This window comes from Diceros bicornis, chromosome 17 (assembly GCF_020826845.1).
Source record: "Diceros bicornis minor isolate mBicDic1 chromosome 17, mDicBic1.mat.cur, whole genome shotgun sequence".
NCBI classification, from domain to species: Eukaryota; Metazoa; Chordata; class Mammalia; order Perissodactyla; family Rhinocerotidae; genus Diceros; species Diceros bicornis.
The window spans coordinates 62625420-62649555 of record NC_080756.1 but is presented as its reverse complement, the minus strand read 5'-3'; the positions used below and the strand labels follow the sequence as shown (position 1 = coordinate 62649555).

Below are 24136 nucleotides of genomic sequence, written 5' to 3'. Positions count from 1 at the left end.
TTGACTTATAGTTAAGAAGCTAAATCATTCCAAGAAAGAATCACAGAACTGAAATATCTATTTTCCCTACTCACTTATAAGCTTTGATTGGATATCCCTGAGTTCAGTTATTTACTTATCTAGCCTACAAAACTCATATTATTTTTAAGACCTTAAGTTATACTCAAATGACTGGCTATATCACAAGTTTTGTATGCATGGATTTATATAGTTCTGAATTATTCTATTGCAAGTCCATTATCTAATCAAAAGATAAAATCTTTAATACTTCTGACCTGTGGAAGCTCCTGCATGAGGTAATAGAAGCCTTTATTCTCTTCTCCAAGTAGAGCACTAGCTGGCAACCGTACATCTTCAAAGAATAATTCTGCAGTATCCTAAGAGACCATATGATTAAGTACAGAATTATCTCATTTAAATCTCCCAGTAACCCAAGGAGGTAATTATTTCCATTTAAGGAAAAAAAAAAACAAAATAAAAACAAAAACCAAACAAACTGGGAGCCAAGTTGGAGTGGTTAATGAACACAATTAGGAAGTGGTAAACTAGGGAGTCAAACCTAGGGCCATCTGATTCCAAAACTTGTGGCTTTCCCACTGCAATACACTGCCATTCTAGTTCCAATATTGTCCAGTTCTGTAGGTACTGAGGACTAAGAATTTCTAATGCATATTAAGTAAAACATGTTTTTCCTTTTGGTAATAAAAAAATAATAATTACCAAATAATAGAAAAAATATTTTGTTTTTATTTCATAATTTTCTTTAATCAATTTCATAAATAGAAGGCCTATCATCATGCAGTTCATTTTGCCATTTCTAAAGTAGATATTCAAAATTCACTTCCATTGCTGACCACCAGAGACACAGTTGCATAAATGCTGGATTAAATCTCCATTATCATTTCTGAAAAACACATTTTAGGAATTCAGCATAGGAAGGTATGACACTACTATATGTAGTTCTATATATAAGGCATAATCATGAAAACTCAATTATCTATAAATAATAATTTATATTATAAATTATTACCTGAGTTTATATTATTTATAAATTATTACCTCATTACCTGAATATGATTTATGACTTACCTGGGCTTTTAGTCCCATTTTATGTAGCTTTCGTCCCTTGATAAATCCTTTCATTCCATTTTCCACCAGAAAAAGGCTAATGCCATGGGCAGGAGAGCAAGCTTCACGATTTGTGACTGCCACTACGATCACAATGTCACTTAGCCACCCATTAGTGATGAATACCTGCAAAACCCCAAGTATTCTGTAACGCTCCACAACAACTCAGGTCCATGTGCAGGTCACGGCTGGGGGAGTGTATTCAAGAAAAAACCCGACAAGACATGCTTCGTACGCTCTCTGTCCTCTGTCCAAGTATTTGCAGTGTTCATTATCCACACATGAGCTTATTACAGAGCATGGGGAAATACCCAATGCTTCAAAAAGGAAGCCTATGTTTTCTTTTCACTATTCATACTGTAAACAATAATAATAACTAACAGAGATTATGTTCTTTTCAAATTAAAACAAATGATATAAACTGTATAAAATGATAAAACTATAAAAATGATAAACTATTTTAGAAAGAAGCTGTAGATGAGAAAAAGGAATCTGCTCTAATAGCACTATACTATCAAAGTCTTTCTACTTTCAGACTTAACAGTTTTTGAAAAGGCATAGTTTTGATTTTCATGATGGGTGGCCTATTACTTTCCAAATAGCCTAAATAAGGAAGATACCGATACAGGAGGGATAAAAGAACAAACAAATTAGAGATATTAGATTGTCACGTGATATTTATTCAGAAAACAAATATACTCGGAGCAAATATTAATAATTATCTTCTCGTTCTGACTCTTTCCTGGGTTGTCTCAACCACTTCCATGGCTTTAGTTGCCATCTATACGCCAATGACTCCAAATCTTTAAGTCAAATTTCTTGCTATGTTCCAGACCTGTATACTGACCTGCTTCTGGTGAGTTCCACCTGATACTCATGGGCAGAACATATTTCTTCCCACCTCTACTCCTATCTAATCCTGACTATCAACCTATTTTCCCTATCTCAATGAACGGCACCAATAAATCATGTTATCATCCTGCTTCATATTCAATTTGACATCTAGTTCTCTCTAATCCATTTCAACACTTTTTCAGTCTACTCACTTCCTTTCACTTCCATTGCTGTATCTTCTTTAGGGCCCTCATCATTTCTTGCTTAAGTTCCTACAAGGGATCTCTCTGTAGCTCTATTATCCACCATGATGTCAGAAAGATCTTTCTAAAATGCAATCTGATCACACCACTTTCACATTTTAAAATCTTTGACTAGCTCCTCATAGGCTTTGGGATAAATTGTAAAACTTAGCAGGGCATATAAAACTCATCACAAACTGGCACTAGCTTACTAGTCCTGCTATCTCTTGCCCAACTTTTCCCTCATTCCCTTTCCTCAGGTCAGCTCTACTGAATTACTTGCTGTCCCCCATATTCCAAGGTCTTCCCTACCTATGGGTCTTCGGAAATCTTGTTTCCTCTACTTGGGAGGCCCTTTCCCAACTCTGCTAGAATGAATCCTACTCATCCTGGACTAAGTTTAGACATCACCTCTTCCAAAGAGTCTTCCCAAATTCCCCAGGCTGGGTTAAGTGCTCCCATAGCACCTGAATTTACCATCATCTTAGTACTTATCAAACTGTATTCAAATGATCTATTTTCGTCTCTATCCCTTTGAAATAGTAGAGGTATAAAATGGTGTTGGTTACGCTCATCACCTAACATCCCTGCCCTTTATAAGAAGATTTATGCTCTAAAATCCACAGTGCTGATACTTACAAATAATGGGAAATGGGCCAATGATGTTAGTGTTGTCTATATGACAGCAAATGAAGGCAGTGGTGGTCGCATGGTTATAAGTGATGCAATAATAAAAGATCCTCAACATCTTTCTGTACTAGGAGCTCCTTGAAGGCAGGGACCATTTCCTAGTCACACATCTATCCTCAGTGCTTAGAATAGTGTTTGACATATAGGAGGCCTCAGGGATTTTTGTTGAATAAATGAGAAAAATATATCCCTCAAAAAAATTCTATACATCATGGTAAAAATATTTTTCTACAGTGTTGCTCCATTACACCACTCCCTTGCTCAAAAACCCTCCAGGTCTCCCAATTTCCTACCTTTCTAAGATAATAATGACTATTTGTGTAGCTGTCACAGTTGAATTCCAGAAATGGTGCTTTTTTGTTTGTTTTCACTCACACAGCATCCAGAAATTAGTACCTATATGCTCTAAATCCATGGTCTTGGACACATATTAAGTATAGATAATAAACGATGGAATGGAAAGGAAGGGAGGAGCAGTCTATAGGACAAAACCTGTTCACTTTAACACTCTGATCTCCATTTGGTAAAGCTGAATGGAGTTCTCCCAACAGTTCTTCTTGGACATGATTACAGAAGAAGGTTAATAGATTCTGAACCATTTCCACAATAGCCTGACCTAATGTGAGTATTTATAAGGGAATTCTCTTTCTAAGAGGACTTTCTCAATGTATTTGCTAATTATAACAGTCAAAACTTTTATAGGGCTGAGATTATCTCTACTGAGGGCCAACGTTTTTTTTTTAGCACTGAATACCTGTAACATAAGCTGATTGTAGCTGTTATATAGATAGCATATTGTTATAAAGAAAAAGGAAAAAACAATATTACATGAGTCCATCATACAAATATCATTGTGAACTTCCTTTCTGGTCTTTTTTTTTTAATATAGTTGAAGTTATTCTATATTTTACATTTTATATGCATTTTTCACTTAAATGTTAATATGATCTTTTCATTTAATATAATTATTTTCCTATACCATTAAAAAGTTTATGTCAATGCTTTAAAGGGTGCATATTGGGTCATCTTATTGATGTACTACATTTACTTATTTATTCCTTTAAATTTTTCGTCATTCCTAATAGAGTTTTTGAAATACAGTCAGTGGTACTTTCCTGGGTGGTTCCCATAGAAGACTGTGTGGAAATTAATAAAAGAAGTCTTAACTAAATTGGACTTGGGAAGACCTGTAGGAAGAGCTCTCATGCCCTATCACACATCATCAATTACAGCAAACAGGAAGACACAGGTGCTTGCATCTTCAAGAGGAAGTAAAACTACTTTACTATTGAAGGAAGGTTTCTCTCCCCTCCCAGCAACAGCCCAGCCAGTGAGAAGCCATTGCCACCCTGAACTGCTACATTCCCCCAATGGACTTTTGTTTAAAACAGCCCCTCAGTACTCCTTTTCTCTATAAAAGTAGCTCCCTTCTTTGCTGGATTTGCCTATGGTTCACCACAGCATGCACATTCTGAACTGCAATTCTTTTGGCTATTCCCAAATAAACTCATTTTGAGGATGAAATAACAGGTGAATTTGCTTTTAAGTTGACAACTGTAACTGAGCAGATCGGGCCTGCTGAGAAAGCTGGAGTCATAGAAGAATATGGTTCCCTTTCACTTTTGACCAAATTTCCTACTCTTCTGTCAAAACAAGCCCTCTGTGTGCAGAGTTAACTGATTATATATCAGTTAGCACTTGTTTATTATAATCCTTAGGGTGAATAATTTAGACAAATATTTCTTAAAGTATATTTGAAAAACACCAGTGACTCAACATAGTCTATAAAAAGAGAATTTCCTAAGGCATAAATCATACTGTATCCAATTTTATAGGTACACGAGGCATTATCAGCATATCAAAGAGGGAGAAGTTGTGCACATTTTCCAAATTTATTTGATACCAGATATCGTTTTTCTGTACAACTATGAAACTAGATTATGGAATGGTCTTTAGAACCGGGCTGCTCAAAATGTGTTTTCCAGACTGCTGTCAGTCCACAACTGTTATTAGTCCTTGACAGCATAAGCACAGAAATTGAAAGTGTTTAGAAAACTGTATAGCAATTTGACAGTGCCACAGCATTCAAGCTTGTGATTTTGTAAGTGCAAAGGTATTAGTCTAAAACTAATTAGAAATTCTTTAAAAATTTAAAAGAAAACAGAAATTAGTCCTTTATCAGGTCTTGAAATATATTTTCAGAAAGACCACCTTAGTGTAGAAAATTATGATCTTTTCCTCACTTAACACTGAGTCAACAACAAATATTTACTGAGTGTATACCAGACACAGTTTTAGGTAAAAAAACAAAACAACACCCTCTGCCATCAGTGATATGAGATTCTAAGAGATATATTTATTCCTAAGCCTGTCTGTAACCTTAATTGGAGGGGCTTTCCAATTGACATGACTCTCAGAAGGACTGAAGGGCTCTCAAATTCTAAGATATATTTCTCGCCTAAGATCTTTTGAAACTCTTCTTGATACGAGAAAGTCTCTTTCCCAATTTCTCATCAACGTCAAGTTTAATAACCATTAACTATTGTTTGTCCCATATTTGGACAATGTGAGCCTTACCTTACCTTTTCTGGTTTGATAAGGGCTGTGTGGAAGCTAAAACAACATTTTCCGTATCAGTGAGGGAACATGCAAAATGGAACACGGAAGAGGAACAGATCTCACGTAACAGAAATGTTGCAAAATTCTTACTGTCTCCAAAACAACTCAGTCTCTGTGTAAACTCAAGTAAATTCAATTCCTTTGTGAATCCCTAGATCTGAGAGAATCAATAATGAATAGTCTTTGAGACACCGTTACCCACAGCATGACTGGAGGGAAGGGCTACAGAAGCCCCTCTTTACACACCTTGCTTCCATTGAGAATCCAGTCACTTCCATCCTTTTTGGCATTTGTTATCACTCCTTGCAAATCACTGTAAATGAAAAAAAGGACAAAAAATTCATCAATTGGTAAAAATTGAATTATGCAAACATTGTTATCTAAGCACGTATGTAATGTAATAATTCAAACAAGTTACACCATTCTAAAAATTGATCTTTAACTAATATTAGGAATGTTCACACAAATACACTGAAAAATCATGTCTGATGTTTTATATTCTAAACTACATACACAAATGGATATATGATTAAGATTACACAAATTAGCCAGATTTTACAGAGCATAACAAGGCCCATATTCAAGACCCCCAAATTGGACTCAGATAACACTTCACGGCCCACTATATCCCTGAGGTCATTTGCCACCATATGCTTGCCTGCCTCTATTCACCTTGGTCCTTTCCCCTATCTCTAGGGAGCAAAAGCTCAGATTTAAAAGACTATGTCTCAAATGCTACTTCTTCTAACAAGCCTGCTCTAAAAGTAGAATAGATTATTTTTCTAAATATAAAACATATTCATAATTAAAATATGAAAAATACAGGGGCTGGCCCGGTGGCGCAAGCGGTTAAGTGCACGCGCTCCACTGCTGCAGCCCGGGGTTCGCCGGTTCGGATCCCAGGCGCGCACTGAGGCAGCGCTTGTCAAAGCCATGCTGTGGCAGCGTCTCATATAAAGTGGAGGAAGATGGGCATGGATGTTAGCCCAGGGCCAGTCTTCCTCAGCAAAAAGAGAAAGATTGGCAGATGTTAGCTCAGGGCCAATCTTTCTCACAAAAAAAATATATATATATATGAAAAATACAGAAAATATTTCAGAAAAGGAGAAAAAGGATTTAAAAAATAATTTTACCTCCTGGAATGAACATTTTAAAAAGACAGCCTTCCAGTATTTTTCAATGGAAACAGATACACATATATATATGTATTTTTTTAAAGTTGGAACCATACATATGATTTTGATCTCTTAATAATATCTGTTTTTCTATAAGATAATTTTTATTGGCAGCATAGAATTTCATCATATGGATTTATCATGATTTTTTTAAACAATCTCCTATTGTTGACCACTTAAGCAGCTTCCAATTTTCATAAATATCCTACAACGATTAGCATCATGTATAAATAGGCCACATCAAGTATTATTGTGAAATTCTTCTGATTCTTCTTCTTATATATGGTCTTTATATTATATATCCGATGGCAGTTTGTTTATGGCTTTCTGTATCAGGCTGAATAATGACCCTCAAAAGAGAGCAGGTCCTAATCCCTGGAACAGGTCAGTGTGACCTGATATGGAAGAAGGGTCTTGCAGATGTAATTAATTCAAAGATCTTGAGGGCCGGCCCCGTGGCTTAGTGGTTAAGTGAGCGCGCTCCACTGCTGGCGACCCGGGTACGGATCCCGGGCTCGCACCGACGCGCTGCTTCTCTGGCCATGCTGAGGCCGCGTCCCACATACAGCAACTAGAAGGATGTGCAGCTATGACACACAACTATCTACTGGGGGCTTTGGGGGGAAAAAATAAATAAATAAAATCTTTAAAAAAAAAACAAAAACAAAGATCTTGAGATAGGGAGATTATCCTGGATTATCTGGATGGGCCCTAAATGCAATCACAAACGTCCTTTTGAGAGAGAGGCAGAGGGAGATTACACAGACCGAAGAGCAGGAGTAGGGTGACCACAGAGGCAGAGACTGGAGTGATGAGACCACACGGCAAGGGACGCTGGCAGCCACCAGGAGATGGGAAAGGCAAGGAATGGATTCTCCCCTAGGACCTCTGGCGGGGGTGTGGCCCTTGATTTGGGCCCATTGATACTGATTTTGGACTTCTGGCCTTTAGAACTGTGAAAGAATAAATTTCTGCTGTTTTAAGCCACCCAGTTTGTCACAATTTGTTACAGAAGCCACAGGAAACTAACGCACTCTCCTAGAGCATTTGCCTGAATTTCAGTTACTAATAAAAAGACCTCCTCTTTCCCACCCACCCCACTGATCAGACTCGAGCCTTTTAAGGACACAGTGTATATCAAGATCATGTTTATATGCCCCTCACCTAGCACATGCTTTGCACATAACAGCCACTCAATAAACATTAGTTAAATTACATTATTAAAAATGCCAAGTGTGCAGGGGCCGGCCCGGTGGTGCAAGCGGTTAAGTGCGTGCGCTCTGCTGCAGCGGCCCGAGGTTCGCTGGTTCGGATCCCGGGTGCACACCGAGGCACCACTTGTCAAGCCATGCTGTGGCGGCATCCCATATAAAGTAGAGGAAGATGGGCATGGATGTTAGCCCAGGGCCAGTCTTCCTCAGCAAAAAAGAGGAGGATTGGCAGATGTTAGCTCAGGGCCGATCTTCCTCAAAAAAAAAAAAAAACCCAAGTGTGCAGAAAAGAGTTAATATAGCAGGCTTCAGGCTGCTATCCTTGGAAAGGCCTGATTACAAGGTTGGCTCCTGGCTGGCACCTGAGAACTTGGATTTCAGAAGAGTTCTCCCCATTCCCAGAACTGGTAAGAATGGCTTACTGTGCCTAAACTGTTTGTGCCAACAACATGGTTTATGCTGAACACCTGCTTTCCTTCTGGCAATCTTAATTTATCGTACACACTAAGCAGAAGGCGCCTGTGTGACCAGCCTCCAATAAAACCCTGGGCACTGAGTCCCTAAGGAGCTACCCCAGTGGGCAAAATTTCACATGTGTTGTCACAACTTGTTTCTGAAGGAATTAAGTAGTCCTGTGTGGCTCCATCAGGTAAGGATTCTTGGAGGCTGCTCCTGATTTTCTGTGGATTTCAATTCATGAGGCTTCTCCTTTCACTGATTTTGTTTTGTACCCTTTTACTGTAATAAATTATAGCTGTGAGGATGATTATACGCTGAATCCTGGGACTCCTCCTAACAAACCACTGACGCTGAGAGGCGGTCTTGAGGACACCCGACATTAGAAACAAAGCCACCTATTTGAAAGACAAGTTAAATGACATAAATCTGTAAATCAATTTGTAGCCTGGTTTTCAGCAAAAGGATGGATGTTTATAGGAAACATTTTAAAGCTGCATGCTGTTGTAGTCTAACATCATAATTTTCATCATAAATCAGAATGAAGTATCAGTTACTAAAATCTGTACATAGTTTATTAAAATAATTCTTCTATAGAGGGCCATATCAAAGGTAATAAAGGTAATGACATAGCTCAGTTTGTGGATTTCTAAAAAAACTTTTGAATGGTAAATATGAAATATTAAAAATGGTTTTAAAACATATCACTTATGGGCTGGCCCCGTGGCTTAGTGGTTAAGTGCGTGCGCTCTGCTACTGGCGGCCCGGGTTCGGATCCCGGGCGCGCACCGACGCACCACTTCTCCGGCCATGCTGAGGCCGCGTCCCACGTACAGCAACTAGAAAGATGTGCAGCTATGACATACAACTATCCACTGGGGCTTTGGGGGAAAAATAAATAAATAAAATTAAAAAATATATATATATATATAAAATATATCACTTATTATTGCCAAGAATTCAGACCTTTACAATAATCCCATTAAGTAAGTGTCATTTTCCTTTTTTTTTTTGAGGAAGATCGGCCCCGGGCTAATATCTGCCAATCCTCCTCTTTTTGCTGAGGAAGACTTGTCCTGAGCTAACATCCGTGATCATCTTCCTCTACTTTATATGGGACACCACAACATGGCTTGATGAGCAGTGTGTCGGTCCATGCGCAGGATCCAAACCCATGAACCCCGGACCACCGAAGTGGAGCGTGCGAACTTAACCACTACACCACAGGGCCGGCCCCATAAGTGTCATTTTCTTGATCTCACTGATACAGACATTGAGGCTCAGAGATTGGGCCCACGATCATACAGCTGGTGTCAGAACATCAATCTGCTCTATGAGCTCGGTTAAAATATTTCATTTCTCATTTTCTGTTTTCTCCTTACATAGGGCTCACAATACCTCTATATTTCCTACTGGTTATTGGGATGGCCAAATAAGAAGACCAGCATGAAAGCATATGAAATGTTCTGGGATCATACAAACGTGCATAAGTGTGCATAACAGGGTCTCCTGTGTGTGTGGCAGGGGAGGGCCAGCAAAGCCCTGGCTCCAGCGAGCTCAACCTCTTTCTGCGAAGGCCAGATCAAAGCAAAAACACAAGAGGGGCCACAGCACCTCTGAAAGTCCCATCTTCTTTATTCTTCCCCTCCCACGTGCTTTCTCTCCATTTCTTACCATAATCCCTCAACACTCTAATCCTCTCCTTTATGAGCAGCTTTCTCCACTCTCGCCATCTCTGACCCACACAGCCCCTTGTCTTGTCTCTCTAAATATCAGACTGATCTGCTATCCTTCCCCTACTCTCACCAACCTTCCAAAAGAGGCAGATTCCAAAAAATCTGCCTCTTTTCTCCATCCTCATTCTCGGCTTCCTTCTTAATTACATGTACCTAACCACAGATGTGGACAGAGAATTTAAATAAACAAAAATCAATGAAGCCTCTGAGTATGTGTAAGCTGGGGATAAATCAAGATCTCATTTATTCTGTGGCCTCTAGCTGAGAGCTGACATGCAGTGGGTTGGAACTGGAACCTGCTGATCACAGAGCTGACACGATGCAATCAGAATATCAGGCAGTCAGCCAGTTATCTTAGAGAATTCTCTTAAAAGCAAAGGAAGAAGATTAAATTCCTACTTCTTTTAGGTCACATTTTTAGGCAAAAGAAGTAAACAAAGGCCTTTTATTTTGGCAAAATTAAGTATCAGTATTGGCTTGTAATTACAGATTTATATCTGGGAAAGATAAATACAAATTAAGCATATTGCCAAGTGACACTATAGAATATTAAGACATTTAAAAATAAATTGCAGTGTCAAAAAAGAAAATTTAAAACATTAGGGCCTGATCTTTGCAGAAACAAGTCTTGGATTTTCAATTACTGCTTCTGCTACACCTTCAAGTTCTTCCTCTGCACTGCCTGTTCCCAACTGGCCTGTAGGGTGCAGCTCTCTTTACCTAAACCATTTCCCTTACTGTGCTTGCCTGTCCAACTCCTGCCCCCTCTTTACACTGCCTTTCAGCACCCAACTCTGAAAAGGATCAGTCTGTATTCTCAATACCCATCTCACTGTCTTCCAAAGTGACTTCTGCCCCTCCTCTCCACTGAAGTCCCAATCAAAAGATCCCCAGTGGCCTGCCATGACCTTTTCTTGATTCTCATCTCTGTGGCCTTGACATTACGAACTCCTCACTACTGTCCTATCGCCTTTTCAAACACACTTCCCCTCGTGCTCAAGACAGAGCACTTGTCGAGATTTCCTTCAAACTCAGTCCTTCTGTCTCTGTTGCTGCACCCTGTATAGTTCCAAATGACACACGATACCCAAGGTTTCCTCCTTGGTCTCCTTTTCATCCTTTCCCTTCACCTCATACTTGCATAACTGGTTCCTTCTCATTCATCAGGTCTCAGTTTAAATATAACCACTCTTCAGAGGCCTTCCCTAGTGCTCCTGTCTAAATTTGCTTTTTCCTTCCCCCACCAAACACACATGCACCATTAGTCTCTAGCATAGCACTTTGTTTCCTTCACAGTACCCATCATAATCTATAATTAGGAATACATTCCTTTGTGTCTTGTCATTCTCCTCAATAAGTAGAGCCCACAACTGTTTTGTTCACCACTGTATACCTGGTACACTGAAGGCACTTACTAAGCAACCACCAAATGACTGAATAAATGATCTTATTCATTCTCATTGCTTCAATTCTTGCTTGTATATGAATGGCTTTTAAACCTATTGCCGCTCAGTCTGTCTCCAGAGTTCCACACTCACACTTGTAACAGCCTGCTGGACATTTCCATATGAATGTCACACCACATCTAAAATTCACCATGCCCAAAACTCAACTCATATCCCACCATTTTATTTCAGTTACACTGTTAACATCGCAAAGACAGCAGATGTTACAATCTGCTCTACTGTTATTTGTCTACGATAAGGCCTTATTTTCTTACTGGAGTTTGAAGTTACTTGAGGTGGTGAATTACGCTATTTTCATCTTGGTATTCTTCCTAGCATATCACTCAGAGTTTTGTATAAAGCAAATACTGAGAAAATACTTGCTGTTAGAGCACTGCTTCCAAGACTTCAAAACCAGTCGAACACTGAGTTACCTTCCGGCCCCCGGCTCTGTCATTGCTATGGCACCAATACATTTCCCGGCTGTCATCTGGGGGATGAAGTGCTGAATCTGTTCTTCTGAGCCATAGTTTGCAATATAGGGCATGACAATATTTGAATGAAGACTAAAACCTGGGCCTGTACAATTTGAATATGCTCTTAGAAAGAAAAAAGAAGAAAATTTAAAGCACAAAATAGCTTTGTTCTGTTTTTAGTTTCTTTGATTTTCAATTAAAAAACAACAAACTATTAAAGCTCTTTTCACATCGTGTGGTAACAACCTGTTTCTCCCTGAAACCTAAGTTGTTCCTGAAGGTTTTCTCTCTGTTTTTACTATTCTTTTCATTTATGGCTCTAACATAGTACTAGTACTCTAACAAAGCTCAATGAACACTTATTTAGTGAATTAAAAGACAAAACTTTTAAAAATATGAATCACCTACAACTATATCACCCTAACACAGCAACTATTTTCATCCTGGCAAATTACCTTTGCCATAGGATATATTCTAATATAGCTGCAGTCATGGTGTAGATTTTGTACTTAGCTGTTTTCTCCTTAAATTATACATGATAAAAATCCTATTTTTTCAATCACAGTTGTCACAATAATATTCTTAAATAGCTGCAAAATATTACAAATTGCTTAGGTACTATAATTTACTTATTCATTCTCCCACTGTCAGACATTTAGATTGCTTCCAAATTTGGGGGATTATGAGCTAACATGACAATGATTACTGTACATAGCTGCTATTTTTTCTAATAAATTATTTTCTTAAGAGAAATTCCCCAAAGTGGCATCCTAGATCAAAGAGCAGAAATATTTTTACTTTTTATATGTATCCATATTTTTAATCCTCAAAGCATTTACTGCTCTAATTTAAATGCCACCAATAGTATATGAGTATGTCATTTTCACAGCAACCTTGTCAGCACTGGGTATTATGATTTTTCATTTTCATTATCATTTGTAGATACGCAAAATGATACCTCCAGGTTAATTTAATTTGCATTTGATTGGTAGTAAAGATGAACTTTTTTCATCTAAAAAACCTCTTTGCTGTTTTTTTAATGAATTGGTTCAAATCTTTATTTGTTCTCATATATAAAACTTTCAGTATGTTTGACGGTAATATTTTTCCACTCTTCTGTTCTCTTTCAAATATCTTTCTAAAAGAGGAAAATTAACCAAATGGGTCAATTAGAAATGAAGCTATCTCCTTAATTTTCAACAGCACCCATTTTAACAACTTAAAAAGGGATTGTCCTATCTTCCCACATTCAAAAAATGTGCAAGAGTACTTGGGTGGTATAATATTTCATGTTTTACACTGAATTTTCAATCTTATATGAAGATTAGAAAACTTTTTCTCATCATTTCAGAAAAGTGAGCAGTGTGCTTACAAACAAGACTCAACTCCAAATGTCCCCATACTTACTGCTCCTCCCAAACAACAGCTGCCGAGTACAAGTCCCCACCGATGCCTCCATGATGCTCTGCAATGTTGACACCGAGCAGTCCTTGTTTCCCAGCTTTTTCCCAAAGCTCCCTACTCACTTCTCCAGCTTTCTCCCATCTGCAAATAGCAAACAATTTAAAATTAGAAAAACTTTCTCTCATATTATTTAAATGGTGACAATTTGAATTTATGAATGATTTTGTGCAGGAATGCTCCCTTAATTTAAGGTAATTGTTGTTGACAATTACCACACCCTCCTATCTGCATCTGATTCTTTTACCATTTCTCCTCCTTCCTGTTCTCTTCCTTACTTTCTCATATTTGCCACTTTCTTTCCCCGCCCCTACTCTTGACTATTTACTGAACCTGCAAATTGCATCCACTGATATTCACGGGTGTAGTTTCCCTCAGCTGGTACTCTTAGGGTGCAAGTGTAGTTCTGCCATGTGGTCATGGGGATTTGCCCAACCTGTCCTGTAAAGGCAAGTGCCCTCTGCATATTTCCTTAGCAGTGCTGAACTTATGGGACGAGCATATATGTAAGCTGACAAGAATAGGCAACCTTATCACAGTTTAAGTAGAAACCACAGACTGAGCAGAAGTGTCTTGCAGCGTAGATACTTCTGAAGAGATTAGATATTTGGGTAGTTTTGTACAACCTCTGCTTTTCTTTAAAAATGAGAATGAGGAAAGAGATGGCTAGCTGGAAATAGTTAAAGAATCTGAGAATTTTTATTTGTGTTTTATTTTTTAAGTGGTATTTGGATATAGTTAGTAAGATATGGGGTATTTGAAGATACTGATTAAAGATAAATACAGATACCTCAAAAAATTTTAAAAGAAAGAGTTTGATTATGGTGTGTTGCTTTGGTTTGTTTTGTGTACTGCCTAAAGTAGCTTTGGAAATATTTTATTATCAACGTCAAATTTGTCAACTTCTATCATTTTTACTTCAAGTCCTCACCAACAATTTTTCTGGAATAAAATTTAAAGTCAGTAAAGAAATAAACAAAAAAGATTCTCCTAGAGTGAAGTACACTACATTTCTTTTGTCTTTAAGAAGCTAGCTGCTTTTACCAAAGATTAGTTACATACAGCATCAGAGTTTAGCTAGTTTTGGTCATTCTTATCAAGAAAGTATTAATAAAAACTTAATGAAAGCTATTTTTAAATAATTTTTAAAAACAATTCTAATTGTAGTAAAGTATTGGCACTGAGTAAATTTTGGAAACATAGCAAAACCCTTTTTAATAGAAATGACAGGTTTTTGGTCAATAAGTATGTAATTAGTAATTAATTAGTTAATCAATAAGCATCTCATCCAGTAATAAAAATACATTGAGGTTGCCAATTGCCTACCAAGATTTGCATTATGCTGGCCTTTTGAGCTTTTATGTATTTCAATTCATTCATAAAGCAGAAAAAGAAAGAATATGAAATTGACTAATATTTTGTGGCTACTTAACCAGAGCTTTCAAAAATACTACTCTTAGACTGAGTTGCAAATTGTCAAATTTTGATTTTTTTAATTGAGGTATAATTGACACATAAAATTATATTAGCTTCAGGTGTGCAACATAATGATTCAATATTTGTATATAATGCGAAATGAGCACCACAAGTCTAGTTAACATCCTTCCCCATACACAGTTACAAAATTTTTTTTTCTTGTGATGAGGACTAAGATCTACTGTCTTAGCAATGTTCAAATATCAATACAGTATTACTAACCGTAGTCGCCATGCTGTACACTGCATCCCCAGAAACTAACCTCCATTGCCAATCTTCCTCAGTAACAAGAGGAAGATTGGCGCTGAGCTAACATCTATGCCCAGCTTCCTCTATTTTTATATGTGGGACGCCTGCCACAGCAGGGCTTGATAAGCAGTGCGTAGGTCCACAGGATCCGAACCTGCAAACCCGGGGCCACCGAAGTGGAGCCCAAAAACTTAACCACTACACCACCGGGTTGGACCCCCTCCTTCTTTTTTTTGAATTGTATATTTTAAAATTCACTTATAAAGCTTTGAACTAGCATAGGAGTCCCATAATATTACAGTATTATACTGAAGAGCAATAAAAAGATTTATAAAGCACTAAACACAGTATCTTTTCTGCAGAACACATAGCATTCTAGAAAATGGCCCTTACGGTACCCCTAGTGTACTTTAAAGGAAAATGTGCCACTTACTCTGTGTGATAAGGAATCACTTCTTCTTGAAAAAACTTCCTTACACTTTCCCGGAAAATGTCATGCTCTGAAGAGAAGATTCTTCTAATTCCTATATCCGTTAATTTCTTAGCAGAAGGAGTTTCTAGACGTTCCTCCCCTCCGGAATTAGAATATCTTAAAAATATATACATTAAGAAAATTAAGTGAATTGTTACTCTTCCTATCCAAATTAATGTCACTGAACAACATGGAAAAGCACTGATATTTTTTTCCCCCAGAGACACTTTAGAGGTAGGTAGAAAGAGCCTGAAATTTGACAAACCTGTTCAAATCTGAGCACCCCTTTTGACAGGATCTACCTCACCTGGCTAAGACTAAGAAGTAGTTTACTGTTTTTTGACTCACACTTCACATCCAAAGAGGATATCATGCCTAGAACAGACCACATATTTGAGTTGAGGGAAAAGAGTGTTGTCACATGATGTGGGTTAAATTACGTAAAATTCAAACATCACAATCGAATAATACTGGTAAGTTTTCACGTCATGTACAAAGTTTAAGATTTAAGATAATGCAAACTCCCCCAAATTAATATTTTATCTAGAATTATACAATTTAAAATGGCCGGTGTATAGAATATAAACTATGTTGATGTTATTGCTACATTCCAGAGCTAATCTGGCTGTAAATCAAAATCAGAATGCCCACCAATCTCTGTAAGGAGTAGTACAGAATTATTCAAGATCTTCAGAAACTGACCCTTCACCCCTCTGCCCTCCAACACGAAGCTTAAACTGAGACTGCCATGTAGTCCTTTAGTACAATGGTCTTCAGATTCCCCCCCCACCCCCAACCCAGGGTACTCTCGAAAAAGTTTTGCAAATCTGTGCACCACTTTGTACCTTTTCAAGCTCACATCCAAAAAAATTTTTATCACATATTCATGTATTACCAACAAATGTTTTTCTATTTTGCATGAAATTCTGTTTGGGTTTCTCTCTTCCTTAGTTGGACCCTGCTTTTTTTTTTTTTTCCAGTCTTTGTGCAGAAAAGAATAGTCTTGTTTATTGGCAGTTAGGTTGTTTCAATCTTTTTTTCCCCTGAAATGGATTATTTTGTTCTAGTTTATATATCTTTCCTTAACGCTATGGACTGAATTGTGTCCCCCCAAAATTCATATGTTGAAGCTCTAACTCCCAATGTGCTTGTATTTGGAGATAGGGTTTTGAGGAGGTAATTACAATTAAGTGAGGTCATAAAGGTGGGGTCCAAATCTGAGAAGATGGGCAGCTTTATAAGAGAGAGAGAGATCTCTCCCTCTGCACAAGCACCAAAGAAAGCCCACATGAGGACGCAGGGAGAAGGCGATCATCTACAAGCCAGGACGCAAGCCCTCAGCAAGCACCAAATTGGCCATACCTTGATCTTGGACTATCTAACCTCTAGAATGATGAGAAATAAACTTCTGTTGTTTAGGCCACGCAGTGCATGGTATTTTCTTATGGCAGCCTGAGCTGACTAATACACTTAATATACATTTTGTATCATTTTGCTTTAGGTTTATTTTTTATACGCAACTTTTAGTTGAGTTTTATTTGTTAATACAACCTGAGATGTCTTTTAAGTGGTAACCTTTAGTTGTGAACAGTATTATACCTTTTTTATACCTCGTCTGCCTTTTGTCTTCAGAAACATTTTTCTGGTTGCTACTCTGTCATCTAAATCATCTTTAATGGCTTCTTAATTCACTCAGTCAACAAATACTTTTGTGTGTGTGTGTGAGGAAGATCAGCCCTGAGCTAACATCCATGCTAATCCTCCTCTTTTTGCTGAGGAAGACGGGCTCTGAGCTAACATCTATTGCCAATCCTCCTCCTTTTCTCCCCAAAGCCCCAGTAGGTGGTTGTATGTGATAGTTGCACATCCTTCTGGTTGCTGTATGCGGGACTCGGCCTCAGCATGGCCGGAGAAGTGGTGCGTCAGTGTGTGCCCAGGATCCGAACCGGGGCCACCAGTAGCGGAGTGCGCACCTAACCGCCAAGCCATGGGGCCAGCCCCCATCCATTTCTTTCTTTAAAGACCAAGGAACCTGTAATGAATAAACTGGCCCTTTTCCTCTATAAAGACCAGGAAATCTGTCCTGAATAAATTGGCTATTGTTTCCCTACATTTCCTGTTGTTTACATTATAAGAGACAGAGTCTCCACCAGCACCTTCAGCAACACTGGAAGCTGGTTATAAACAGAGTCTCGGCCCTCACCCCACACCCAGTGAACCTGAATCTGTATTTTAACAACATCCTTAAGTGATTCATTTGCACATTAAAGTTTAAGAGGCTGTTATAATAAAACTATAGCTCCTGACCTATTCAGAGAGACCCCCAGGTCCTCCTTTTTCTAATATTCTCTACATGAGAGTAGATTTTCTTTATATCTTCCAACCAAAATAATTTATCACAATAGACAATGCAGAAGCAGGTAAGAGAATCAGGCTGTCTTCTACTAAGCCAGACATTAAAGGATCTGCAAAAATGTAAAACAATGACACTTAATTTTTTTTTGGAACAAGTTATTTTTCATAAAACGTTATTTATGTTAACATGTAACGACATCATGGTTACTTTTCGATGAACTATTTGTAAAATTTCTCAGTTTTGTAGATATCTATTGATACCAATGTCGATAGATAACCCACATAAACAAAAGATCTTTAGGATCCCCCAATTTGAAGAGCATAATGGAGTCCTGATACCAAAAATTTGAGGATCACTGTCTCACGAAGTTCTGGGGAAGAGCTTAGAAAAGTGCATGTACCCCAAAAGTCAAGTCACCTCCTCGGTGACGGGTGACGCCTGCCCACCCTCCTCGGGAACAGCAGGCATTCTGTCTCTGCTCTCCCAAAGCGTCTTAAGAGCACCACAGCGCTGTAACGAGCTAACTGATCCGACCTGTTACCCTCATGAAACAGTGAGTCATCAGGGCTTCCAGTTGATCCCGTGAACGGATTCTACGTGCCAGACGCTATCTGAAGCTTTTGATCTCACAAACACTACTTAACGGTCACTGAGCCACTTAGCAGCTCTCTCCACTACTTCCGCTGCATTTAACTATTAATGGATTTGGCAGTAAACCTCCAGCGGCCGTCCTCGCCCGACGGGTCTCTCCTCTCCGGGCACGTCTCCAGCGCTCCGTCCAGGCCCGCGCGCGGGCGGCCGCCGCAGCTCCCCGGGTCGAGACGCAGCGACGCCGCGCGCCCGCCCCCACAGGCCGCACACGCCCGGCGGCTCCCCGCCTCCCGCGCGGGCCGAGGCCGCCAGCCCACCCCGGTGCCGCGCCGGCCGCGGCAAACACTCACCGTGCGGGCGCGGACCCCCACGGGCCGGCCCGCGGGCGCAGGCAGGCGCGGAGCACGCGCACGGCCATGGCGGGGCAGCGCGGGGCGCTCGCGCCTGTTCGTGACCTGCGCCCGCGGTCCCGCTCGGACGCCGCGCAGCCGCCCTGACGAGCGCCCCGCCGCGGGGTGGCGGGGTGTCGCCGCTGGAGTCTTACTCACCGCAGGGTTCTACAAGCGGAACTGGGACTTTTCCCTGCAGTGTTCTTACGTGTTTAAGCAGTTCTTTTTAGGGACCTGAGCCGCTTTGAGAAACAAGCTATGGGCCTCAAAATGCACCCAAACGCAAACCCACAGAAAGTTACATGAAGTTTATCTTGTAAAATCGGAAATTGATTTATTTCACATAGACAACTATACAAACATTATTTTCAAAGAATTGTGCCATTATCATTCTTTCCTTGCAAAAATTAGTGGCCACTTCCTAGAAAAAAGATTAAATATATTCCGTATGCAAATAAAAACCTTCAGTTCTCCAATAGTATTTGGTTTGAATTTGTCTTGCCATTTCCTTTTTCCTCATTCATCAAATACTGTTTTATAATCTACATTTCAATTGAATGAAGTCTGAGATATTGAGATTTATGGATTTGGTTTCTTGGTAAAAGGAAATCGCTTAAGGTTTTTGAACTCTACAGAGTTTGCAGAGAGCATTTCTGCAGGATGTGAAGGCATTCTAATAGTGGAGGACTGTTATCAAGGGTCTAAGGGAAGAGCGAGAATCCCTCTCTGCACTTTCCTTTAAGGTTCTCATGGCTGGCCAAATCATTAACAAGACAGATTAGCAGGAGAAAATAATACCAAGTTGAATAACATGTATACATGGGAGAAACTCAGAAATGAGCAGCTGGTCCTTCTGTCTAAGCTGCTTAAGTATTGTAGCTAAAGGTGAGGAAGGTGTTGGGGGTGGGTAGTGGTTTGGGATTTCAGAGAGGAAGAATACAATTAACATGGAGATAGAAATGCAAATGTTTGTCTGACAACTCTTTTCAGGGCCACCTATAGAGAATATGGCCAGGGAGAGACAGAATTTTTGATAAAAGGGGCTTGGTGCCTTTCCTATTGTAACATATGTTTTACATTATTATTATAGCCATCATGATAATAACTCCTTCCTGAAACAGATCTTTTGTTTTAAATTCTTTAGGCAGTTTGGGAGGGGAAATTCAAATGTTGTTCCTGAGTTTTCTGAGTCTTTATTGTCTTCAGCTTGAAATAATCCGCATACCAGAGTGGTGCTTCTTGGGGTGGCCTGCCCTGAGCACCATCGAGGGCCTGAAATGATGCAAGTTAAAAAGACATTTGGTGTCAGAAATCAAGAACTAACAACACAGAATATAAAAAAGAAGCTTAAAAAGAGAAGGTTTAATTCCAAACAGAGGCATGTGAATAATATTAGTGGGCAGGGGGGCACAGGGCTCCATGCAGGCTTGCTAGGATTCTGGACTCACTGGCTGGAGGTCTTACCTACCTGGACCATTACTTTACCTACCTCAGACCTGCCTGGTCTGAGCCAGGGTATTTACTAGCTTCATAGGACTGAAATCTTGGTTGTTCAAGATGGTAATTGGCTGATCAAGTAACCTGCTAGTATGGGGCAATAAAAGACCCTCCCCTGCGTGGTCTTGCTGAGCCACTGAAACTGAGGATGATGATAAAACACTAGTTCCGTGGCCTCAGAGGCTCTGAGAATCATGCCAGCAGCAACACTTGCTGAATCAGAACATCTGACCATGTGATCCAAGATTCTGCATAGTTAGCACGTCTCACAACTGATATTTTTTTAACGGTCTTCATTCACTTTATTTTTCTTGTATGAAAACAATATGTGGTGGCCACAGCTGGAGCCTGGATCCTCTGCACAGAGACTCTGCTGTGGGTCTTTACTAGAAGGTCAGTGAATTCCTGATGGGGAGACTTGGTGAACACAGCCTGTTTCTAGAGGTGGTGGGATGAGATAGCTGTAGATCTGGGAGAGGGCATCAAAGGTGGCCTTGGCGAAGTTGCCCAGAATGGCAGCACAGCCTCTGGCCTAGGTGTAGCAGTTGTCCATACAGGGCATCCTCAGCAGCTCCTTGGGCCCAGGGGCCCAGATGATGCCAGTGCCTCTGTGGGCATTAATGAGGCACACCAGCACAGAGACACCAAGAGGTGTCTGTCACCTTGCAAGGAATGGTGTAGGGCTTGCCGATCTTGATCCCCCAGTGGCCTCACCACCCTGCGTCTATGGAAAGGTGGGCGAGGACCATGGCCCTGTGCATGGCGATGGCTACCTCCTTAGAGCACTTAACACCCAGACCAGCAAGGCTATTGTAGTCCCTTATGGTGACAAATGCCTTGAACTCTGTCTACTGGCCAGTGCAGGGTTGCTTTTGCAGGGGCCTAATCTTCAAAATCTTGTCTTTGAGAGCTGTCTCCAGAAAAAGGTTGGTGATCTCATACTCTTTGATAGGGAGAAGAGATAGACCTCCTCCAAGGACTTTATCTTCATGTCCTGACCAGGAGGCCCAGCTTAGTGACAAGGAGCCCCCTCTTGTCCTCAGCTTGGCCTCAGCGAGCTCTTCAACCCCAACCTCTATCTACCCGAACCATGGCCGGGACCTGGGCCAGGACACTGTTGCTGAACCTCCTCATACAACACTCTGCATTAGCTGATTTTATTCTCCTTCGCTCACATACTCACAAGCCTTTTCAGGTGATGGTGACTTTTAATAATGGCAATTTGGCAAAAATTAGATTATTTTTCTGATTCAAAGAATTGGCTCTAATAGTGATATTTCAGATCAAGAAGATATGAAAAACATCAAGTAAAATTCATGTCCCATCAAGGTGAATATGGCAGGTTGAGGCAGAACTATGGGGGTGCTATTGGGGTAAACAGGCCTTTGTGGTGATCCTTAAATCAAGTGCTGTGGGTGCCATGCTTCTGGTCTCTGAATATCGCCAGGGGAGCCCATGCAGATGACAGAGGCAAGATTTCTCACTTAAGAGACTTTAAGAATTACTGCCAAAGTCCTTAGGAAATACAATAAAGTAAGAAACCCCAAGATTCCTAATTTCAGAAGAAGTGGTTAGTGATTTATGTAGAGATGGGTTTCATTATAATTTCTATTTGCATAGAGATAGGAAAATATTATCTATGTGTTTGATGATGTACTTTGCTGCTTTTTACACACTTCGGTCATGTATAAGCCTTTTTCCAATGTGAAAATGCTAAACAGTTGGTTTGGATGCTTGCAACACCTCTTTGAATTATAAGCTTTGATTGCCCCTTTGACATGTAATCTTGTTATTTTGCATCTTTATCTCTTCTTTTCCTCAATGAACTTTTTCTTTTTGTTTTTTTTTTTCAAAATTCTAAGTTTATTTGAGCACTTTGGTTTCACCTTATCAATATTTCACCAAAATTATTGTTTTAACTTTTTATTCAGAAATAAGTTAAAATTTGCAGACAAGTTGCAAATAGCACAACTAATTCCTATATGCCCTCTACTCAGATTCCCCAGTTGTTAACATTTTGCTGCATTTGCCATGTATACGTATTTTTTCCTGAATCATTTGGGAATAAGTTGAATACATCATGTCCCTTCACCCCTAGTGTATATCTCCTAAGAACAAAGGATTGTCTTAACTCTAGCACAGTTATCAAATGTAGAAATTTAACCCTGTTATAATATTCTTAAGTCATTTACAGTCTGTATTCCAATTTCAACAAGTGTCCCAATAATATCCTTTTGTTACAATGAAGTCTACTGAAACCAAAAACAGATACTAGCCTTGAAAATTCCCTGAGCAGTCCAAACCAGTTTTGTCATACAGACAAAGCTTAACTTACGTATTTTGCAAGACTAATTTGACTCGAGTCATTTCCCGCTTATACCTCTGGAAATCACAAGCAAAACTTGAACTGATTCCCAAGGTTGATATGAGGTAAGCACTTACAATTCCCTAACATTTAAGAAAATTCTCACAGTGATTATAACCAATCACTGTGAAGAAGAGTTACTGTCTCCTTGCTAGTATATGAGCTGCTCTATAACAATATACACCTGAGCTTCTGAAGCCGGGTACCTGAGGGTTACTGGAAATATTCAATATGAACGTGATTACCCTTCAACTTTGTTCCCAACACAGACACAGATGAAAAGAAGTTAATATTGTTAATTTGCTGTTTTCTTGTTTAGCCTGAGAGGTGACTCAAGGGTCACAAGGATTTATGAGCTTGTTCTGCAGAAGAGAAAGAACGCCTTCAATGAAGTTATGATCATCAGATAACTAACCCTCAGCTGCCTGTTGAGACCAGAAGTCTGATTGCCCCAGGGCTTGTCTGGAGTGAAAGAAACACAGATTTCCCCTTTGTTTCTCTGAAACTCCTCCACCCAAAAACCCTTAGCTCTATAAAGACCCCCTGCTTTCTTCTCTTGTTAGGTGGATTTGAGAGAACCTTTCCTCTCACCTTCTCATTTTGGCCAATTTGAATAAACCTGTATCCATCTCCAATGTCTCAGTGATTGGCTTACTGCACATCAGGCACACGAACTTGAGATTAAGAGTTTCGGCATCATTTCCTTCCATATTTTGGTTTGAGTGCTCCCGGTTCTCAAAGTGTCTTTTTGGTGTGTGCACAATAAACTTTTACTGATTACTACTTTGGTGATTCATTGGTTTTGCTTTGGCTATTTCTGGACTTTTAAGTCCCTTGCAGGGTACTATGTTACCATGTCTCTCTAGTATCTTTTAACCTGACACTTCCTTCTTACTTTACCATTCATTACAAATATTTTGAAGAGTAAAAGCCAGATATTTTGTAGAAATAACTTAGTTTGGGTTTTTTGAGGTCTTCTTGTGGCAAAATTGGTACATAAGTAAAGCCATGTCCCTCTCAGTACATTGCATCAGAATGTCCCTGATGTTAGTTTGTCCCATTCTTGGTGAAGTTAATTTGAACCACCTTAACTTTAATTTCCTTATTTGGTTAGCATGGTGTCCACCATGAAAAACAGTTCAGCTTGCAGCTCAAATAATCACACAAGTGTTTCTCCTTGAGACAGCTGTTGTACTTCTCAATAAGCAGAAGTGCTTCATGTAGCACTTCCTACTTTGTCACACGAAATAGTAAAACGCCAGGTTTTT

General features: G+C 39.5%; 1 protein-coding gene across 1 annotated transcript in view; it reads right to left on the bottom strand.

Annotated features, from left to right (window-relative positions):
* Positions 1-20483, bottom strand: part of LOC131415607 (long-chain specific acyl-CoA dehydrogenase, mitochondrial) — a 52113-nt gene extending 31630 nt beyond the window's left edge. The window contains exons 1-8 of the mRNA XM_058557434.1: positions 20475-20483; positions 18744-19174; positions 15632-15787; positions 13420-13557; positions 11971-12135; positions 5760-5826; positions 1090-1254; positions 276-377 (exon numbers count right to left, since the gene is read on the bottom strand). Of these exons, the coding sequence (XP_058413417.1) occupies positions 276-377; positions 1090-1254; positions 5760-5826; positions 11971-12135; positions 13420-13557; positions 15632-15787; positions 18744-19174; positions 20475-20483 (1233 nt within the window). The remainder of the gene's footprint in view (positions 1-275; positions 378-1089; positions 1255-5759; positions 5827-11970; positions 12136-13419; positions 13558-15631; positions 15788-18743; positions 19175-20474) is intronic.
* Positions 20484-24136: the final 3653 nt, after the last annotated feature.